At 42.5% G+C, this 6954-nt stretch overlaps 1 protein-coding gene across 2 annotated transcripts; it reads right to left on the bottom strand.

The window, feature by feature from the left end:
* Positions 1-3021: 3021 nt before the first annotated feature.
* CDKN2AIP (CDKN2A interacting protein) lies at positions 3022-6654 on the bottom strand. 2 transcript variants are annotated; one of them, XM_039468527.2, is made up of 3 exons: positions 6150-6654; positions 5580-5679; positions 3022-5130 (listed from the first exon to the last, which is right to left on the bottom strand). In XM_039468527.2, the coding sequence occupies exons 1-3, from the start codon at positions 6419-6421 to the stop codon at positions 5122-5124; spliced, it is 381 nt and encodes a 126-aa protein (XP_039324461.2). In that variant the 5' UTR covers positions 6422-6654; the 3' UTR covers positions 3022-5121. The 2 variants fall into 2 exon arrangements, with proteins under 2 accessions (XP_039324461.2, XP_003933905.1); XM_003933856.3 differs by having other exon boundaries at positions 5549-5679; positions 6150-6640.
* Between the last annotated feature and the right edge of the window lie 300 nt (positions 6655-6954).

Here is a 6954-nt window from a genome sequence, read left to right as displayed (position 1 = left end):
GCCCCGCCTTGTTTATATTGTTTAGTTTGGTTGCTTCCTAAGACTTCCAAGGATTCTGATTCTATTCAATAAAGTTTCAGTCAGGAAGTACTTCTGATTGCTTCTTGTTAAGTATTAGCATACAAAATCTCTAGTTCTTACTAAAAAGAATGTCCTGTATCCAGACCTTTGTGTTTAGTATTTTTTTTTTTTTTTTTTTTTTTTTTTGACAGAGTCTCACTCTGTTGCCCAGGCTGGAGTGCAGCGACATGATCTTGGCTTACTGCCACCTCCACCTCCCAGGTTTAGCGATTCTCCTGTTTCAGCCTCCCAAGTAGATGGGATTACAGACATGCACCACCACGCCCAGCTAATTTTTGTGGTTTTATTAGACAAGGTTTCACCATTTTGGCCAAACTGGTCTCCAACTCCTGACCTCAGGTGATCCACCCATCTCGTTCTCCCCCAGTACTGGGATTACAGGTGTGAGCTACCATGCCTGGCCTAATACTATTCTTTTTTCCCTTCAAAGTTAAAATCCATTTAGTTTGAGGCCCTGTCTACTATTTTTACTATTTTTCTGGCTGAAGAGCCAAGGAACAGAAAAAGAACTTTAAAAACTAGTAATTTTCAGATAATGACCTTCCTTTTTTTTAAGGAGAAAAATCGAGATATTAAAGTTGGTAATAAGAAATGGTTCTAACTGGATAGCAACACTAAGCTGTATTTAGGGACGCCAAGGAAATGTGATTGGTAATTTTCTTGGGGAAGAGTAGTTGGACAATAAATGGCTTGATTTCATTGAACTTGAACATTTTGTTCTAAATGAAAGTAAAATAATCTATTCACCAGTAACAGAAAATATTAAAAATAATGCAAGAATGGATAAACAATGGCTAGATTTGCCCATGTCTAGAAAGTAGGTCAATATAGGACTTTAGCACGATTTTTGAGGACAAAGCCCACAAAGTAGTAACAATATCTATAGGACTGACCTGGTTCCCCACTGCTGCTTGCTTTTGTCACTTCCTCTCTGCTGTTACTCAAACATCTCCACAGCAAGAAGAGTGGACCCAGAAAAGCTGCATTTGGCAGGGAAAACAATGGCCCTGTCACACATAATTCAAATTAGAACAGGCTCTTGATAATACATTATCAAAGGCCTTAAAGTTACACTTATCCTTATGACAATTATCCTAGCCAATTGACAGCAGTGACATGTTCCAAGAATTTAGGTCAAAAACTCATGACAATGCCATTTTTCAAAGTCAACTAATTTTACCATTTAAAAAAAATTCTGATTTTAGCATCAAGAAAAATCTTTATGTCAAAGAAAGTTATCTCATCTCACTGATCCAAAAAAAAAAAAAAAAAAATTCTTTTTCATCTCAGTAACCAACTTTATTCACTAAACTTGATTATATGCTATTTTGGGCAGGTGTGTTTGGTTTTTTGGTTTGGGGAGGGGCAGTTTGTGCGGATCTTGTGTGTGGTCCTTTACAAACTTCCACTGCATCCATATGGGATGATTCACTAGTTGAGAATATTCAACATCTGCAAGCATTAGAAGCAAAAATAAAGAGACTCTGAAGTGACCCATTTCAAGGAGGCTTGAGAAAGATACGATCACTTAATCTGGTAGAATACCATGTTCTGAGGGGGCTTTTCAGAAATTTCAGCATATAGAGAAGTGATAAAAATAATAAGCAATACAACACACTTGGGCTTGAATTCTCTGACCAAATTACGTGGTGTGCTTTAGTTTCTCGATCTGAAAAGCAGGCCAAATGAGAAAAGCTCCTTGTAAGGTGGTGAGGAAATGAGAACCTATCAACAAACTATGGGATACTTGCACCATACTGGGCACTTTAAATGTATCATCTCATCTGACTGCCATAACTCTGTGAGACAGATATTAGTCCTATTTCACAGATGAAATAAGGTTAAAAGGTGAAATTCCCAGGTTACATGTCTGGTAAGAGGCAGAGCCAAGATTCACTCTCAATAATAAAATTCTAAAATATCCACTTCTCTTAAATCAGGATTTTTTAAATGTTATCAGCAAAGAGCATTTTTCTAGGTTTTTAAATAGGATCACTATAAATTTACATAAACAATTTCCTCCACATTAAAGATCACTATAAAATATTTTCAATAACCTTTGTATTAACTTGAAACAAGCCAATTTAGGAAATTACCAAACCACCTAATTATATTACATAAATTTATTTGTTCTTTGTAATTTTTTGCTTTTCTCATCATTATCCCACCAAATACACATTCCAAGACTGCGGAAAGTGAGGTAACTGAAAGTACGTTCACAATACATTCCTGTTACTGTGTCCAGCAATCTATAAAGGGCAACCCACTTATAGTATATGGGATTTTAGCTTTGGTAGTCAATTAAATATCCTCAAAAATGTATATGGTAAAATAAAAACATCTCTGGTTATTTAATTCAAGCATAAAAAACTAAAGTATGTTGTTTTTATTCCTAGAATACAAAATAGGAATAACTTCTACATGCTTAAATTGCGCTTACGTTCAGTTTTCCTATTCCAACACAATTGGCCCATAAAAGGTCACTCCTGTTCTCTATATAGTATCACCATTATTGCTCATTGTGCAGGAACTAAAAATACAATCTAGAAAGCCAGAAACCGCAAAAATAACATCTTGGGGCCAGAAGCAAAACAAACAGAATATACAATAGGCAAATAGAGACAGGATCAATCACCTAAGACAAAATCAAAATTCCACTTCATTACTAATGAATGTAGTTCAATTGAATAGGCTCATTATTAAGAGCTGAACATGGCTCTCTATTCTTTCCAGTATCCTACAAGATTTGTAAACAGGAAAACCATCCAGTTCTAGATTTGAAAATTAAAGGGAATCACTTTGAATCTATTCTGGTTCAGGGGGTTGCTGTAAAAAAAATAAATAAAGGTGTATACCACAGAATTATCTGGTTGCCTAATGTATCATGACAAGTCATGGGAAACCTATTTTCAGAATTGGTTCTAAGAAAAAAAACACAACTTCTTGAAAAGGTAAAATAGCTTAAAGCATTTAATATCTAAACAAATCAATCTGTTAATAGTAGTCACAAAATATGCTTAATATAGAAACCCACATTCATGTCTTTAAGAAAAAGTGTAAATTGTATTCCACCTCAAAACATAAATTAATCCGCTTAAAGAATCTGCAGCGGTCAAAGTCATGGTGAATTTTAAACAACTTCAGAATAAAATAACAATAAGTACTTTATACTGCTTTATCTCTAAAAAATGCTTACAACTTCTCATAAAAATAGTCTGAATCAACTATTTTTTCTTTTATTTTTTAACAGACATGTTCAACATTACGGTCAACATTTTTAAAACCTTAAGCTTAACAGACTTTCAAACATTCAAATACTGTGGTCCCTTTTCTTTGATGTGGTTTATTCAGCTAGAAAAGAAAACATGGTAGACAACTTAATAGGTTTTCACCAAATTGAAAGTAGTACAAAAATTTTAGGACTCTACCGAACTACACATCGTACCTAAGGTATCATTAAAAATAGAAGACAGTATTTTCTTCAGCAAATAAAACAGCATACTGATATGCTGTTAATGCATACCTTGTAATGTGTACTGTCATTCATAAATTATTCACAACTTCTACTGTGTGAGAACTAGAATGTAAATTTTCTGCAAAACTGGAAAAAAGCAATACAAAATTTGTGAAAGCCTGTGTTTTATACTGTACAAAAGTCAGTTTTTCTCTTCAAATACCAGATACTGTATGCAGTGATACTGTGGACACATTACAGTAATTCTTGAGGATGTTTTAATGCTGGAGGTAAGTTTACAGGCCTTGATTCCTCATCAAGGAGTACCAGATCTTCTATTTCACTGCCTCTGTATTTCCTTTTACATATTTTTACCACCACCTTTTTCTTGAGAAATAACTTCAATGCTTCTCTTGATGCAACTGCTTTTGCATTTTCTTTGCTTTTTCCACAGCCAGTGCCCAAATACACAGACTTGCACCTCAATTCACAAACAATACTTTCTTGAGAGCTCTTATTTTGAGGCAGATCAGCCAATTCTTTTAGTGGGACAAAAAACACATCCAGTGTTGCTTTCAGAGCCTCAATAGCTGCATTTAGGAGCTCTCCATGATTCACACTGGGACTAAAGCCACCAACAGCTACCAACTTCCATGCCACCGTTTTATAGAGTCTATTGAAAAAAGGCTGCTTCTGTTTCACATCTTCATTGGTTAACTTGCAAGAGAATTTGACAGAACTCTCACTTGACTGTGAAGTACTTTTAGAAGGCAACTGTGAGGTGCTAGTCTGAGAGCTACTCTTAGAAGCCAACTGGGACACACTTGCTAAGGAAGTGCTTTTAGAAACCAGAGATCCACTGGTCTGGGTGCTGCTCTTGGAAGCTAATAGTGACGCGGCTACCTGGGAAGTGCTTTTGGAAGTTAGCAGCGATGTATTTGTTGAAGAGCTGCTCTTGGGAGTCAGTAAGGATGTGCCTGATGAGGAACTGTTTTTAGAAACAGATGATGAAACACTTGCCTCTGAACTAGTTTTGGAAGTTAACCCACTTGAAGCTGTCTCTGAACTAGGTTTGGTAGACAATAGTGGCAACTCTACTGCTGTGCTTCCTGAGGTGCCCAACAAGGGCACCTCGATCTCTGAGCTGCTTTGAGAAGCTGGGGCTGAAGAGCTTTCCAAAGCACTCTTTTTAGGTGATCCACTTTGTTGTCTAGAATCAGTGGACTGGATCATGTGACTATTCACACTGGATTTCAGCAAGGAAACAAATGATGCAGAACCGTGTTTATCTGGAGCTTCTGCTTCAGAAGCTTTCCCAGATCCTGCCGTTGTTACCTGAGAGGAAACGCGGCTGCTGCTTTGGCTGGAAACAGACCGATCTCCATCACTTGTAGAGCTATTCTCACTGGAGATGCCAGAGCTCCGAGTTGAGTTCCCACTCTCCGATTTGGCGGCCGACCCTGTACATGCTGAACTGTTTTCCTGCTGAGCTGATGCACGTTCTGTCTTGGCAGGAGTTTTTGCATGATCTTGCTCAACTGCAGAACTGTTTTTTCCTTCTAGAACTCGTTTTTTGGATGGCTCTTCTACCCCTTCTAAAAAGAAGAAAAACACAGATATGTGACTAAGAATACCTCGTACAAAATAGGTGATGAGACAAATACACATTAAAATAAAGGCACGAGGTGAAAATATTTCAGGACTAATCGTTTCTTTAAAAAGTGTGGAGTCATTAATTTCTTAAAACAGTGTTGAATAACATCATGAATGTCTAATTTTACAGAATTAACAGCACCAGACACCAGTAGACACTTCAAAATCGAAAGCAGTCAAAGCAAACTATCAAATTCAAAGCCTAAAGACACAGACATATAGTTTAGGTTTAACGTTCCAACTTTATTAATAACATTATTAAAAATTCTAGCTTGTTAAAAAATTAGTAACAATCATTCCTAATTACATCAAACTTATACTCTAAACTCCTATGTATGTTCACATCTATGATCTGCTAACCATTGCTACTCGATATCCCTCTTTTCTTCACCTTGGCAACCAGTTCGTCTCTTGTTGTATAGGTTGGAGCATCTGTCACTTTGATGCCTTCAGCCATACTAAGTATTTTATCCATAACTTTTTGAGGGTATCTGAAAAAGAAGGAAAGGTCACTTTAACAAAGTGTTTTCTCTAAGGCACTACTCGTGCTGTGCAAATACAGGCCGCAGGAACAGCATTTCCTGGCTGCAATCAAGAAAGTGTACCAACCGCCAAGAAGTGTTTCCTGGAACCCCATCAACAAGCGCGCTAGGGTCTGGGAGGCAGGGTACCTCCTCTCTAATCTTAAACCTAGCGCCCGTCCCCAAGAGCATGGTCGGCCAACACGAGCAACCCTACCAGCAGCCCCCCACGGCACGGGGCACACAGACGTCCAGGAATCCCGTCGGCTCCTCGCAGGGACGCCCTTCCCACCCTTAGAGGGCAGCCGGGCCTGCGGATTCCCGCGCTTCACAACTTCCCCTTCCCCGCCCAAGCCGATGCCGCCGAGGGCGCGACGGGCCCCGGTCCGCAGGCGGCAGACAAAACGGGGCGTGCTGTTTAGGGACGCTGCCTCGCTCACCGGCACCCGAGGAAGACGTGGTTCGCCCAGGCCATGGAAAAGGAGATGAGCTGCTGCAGCTGCCGGTTCCGGGTCCCGCTCTCGGCGTCCGCAGCTTCATCCGTGCTAGCGGAGGCAGCGCCGCCAGCGGGGGCCAGGTCCCCGGCGTTGCGGAGCAAAAAATCCCGGCGGTGGCGCCAGTGTTTGTCAGTCTCGCCGTCGCAGCGCAGCGCCTCCACCCAGGCGGCCACCCGCGGGTTCTGGCTCAGGTACTCCGACACGTCCTGCGCCATGTTGGGCCTGCAGGCCGCGAGCACAGCTGCACCGGGAGACAGGCGCGGCGCGCGGGAGCGAGCGGCCCTGTCACTGCGGCCTGCACCGGCGGCCCTCTAGAGAACGCCCCTCCGGACGCCCGAACAGCAAACAGCACCGGGAACAGCGGAACCGCCCACTTCCGCCCGCCGCCGGCTTCTTCCCTTTTATAACCTCGCCGCCGCCGCGCGCCCTCGCGTTCTTCCGGCGCGAGCCGGCGCTCCCAGGACGCTTTGCGGCGTCGGGGCGGCCGCGACGCTGCGTCGCCGTCTGGCCGCGGAGGGGATCGGGGGTGGGCGGAGTAGGCGGGCGTGGGGCGCCTCCCGCCCCTCGAGGGCGGGCTGCAGGTCGGCCTGGCCCGGGACGCCCGAGTCTCGGCGGAACCCCAGGCGTTCTGGCCTCGCTTTGTGACGCCGCGCGCTCCTGCCGCCCTCCCGCCACGCCGGGCCGGCTGCGGCCTTGGGAGAAGAGGCCGGCGGGGCTGGGCCCGGGCAAGCGAGGCAGCGGGGCGCGG

Source organism: Saimiri boliviensis, chromosome 3 (assembly GCF_048565385.1).
Source record: "Saimiri boliviensis isolate mSaiBol1 chromosome 3, mSaiBol1.pri, whole genome shotgun sequence".
NCBI lineage: Eukaryota > Metazoa > Chordata > Mammalia > Primates > Cebidae > Saimiri > Saimiri boliviensis.
Note: the sequence above shows the minus strand (reverse complement) of the source record. Positions and strands in the feature narration are given on the sequence as shown.

What these genes read in the sequence shown, in the direction of transcription:
- CDKN2AIP (XM_003933856.3), bottom strand. Translation starts at nt 6,421, where the DNA reads ATGGCGCAGGACGTGTCGGAGTACCTGAGCCAGAACCCGCGGGTGGCC. An exon ending in CACGTCTTCCTCGGGTGCCG is followed by an intron (nt 5,680 to 6,149) that starts GTGAGCGAGGCA and finishes CTTCTTTTTCAG; the next exon opens with ATACCCTCAAAAAGTTATGG. An exon ending in AGGGATATCGAGTAGCAATG is followed by an intron (nt 5,131 to 5,548) that starts GTTAGCAGATCA and finishes TCTTCTTTTTAG; the next exon opens with AAGGGGTAGAAGAGCCATCC.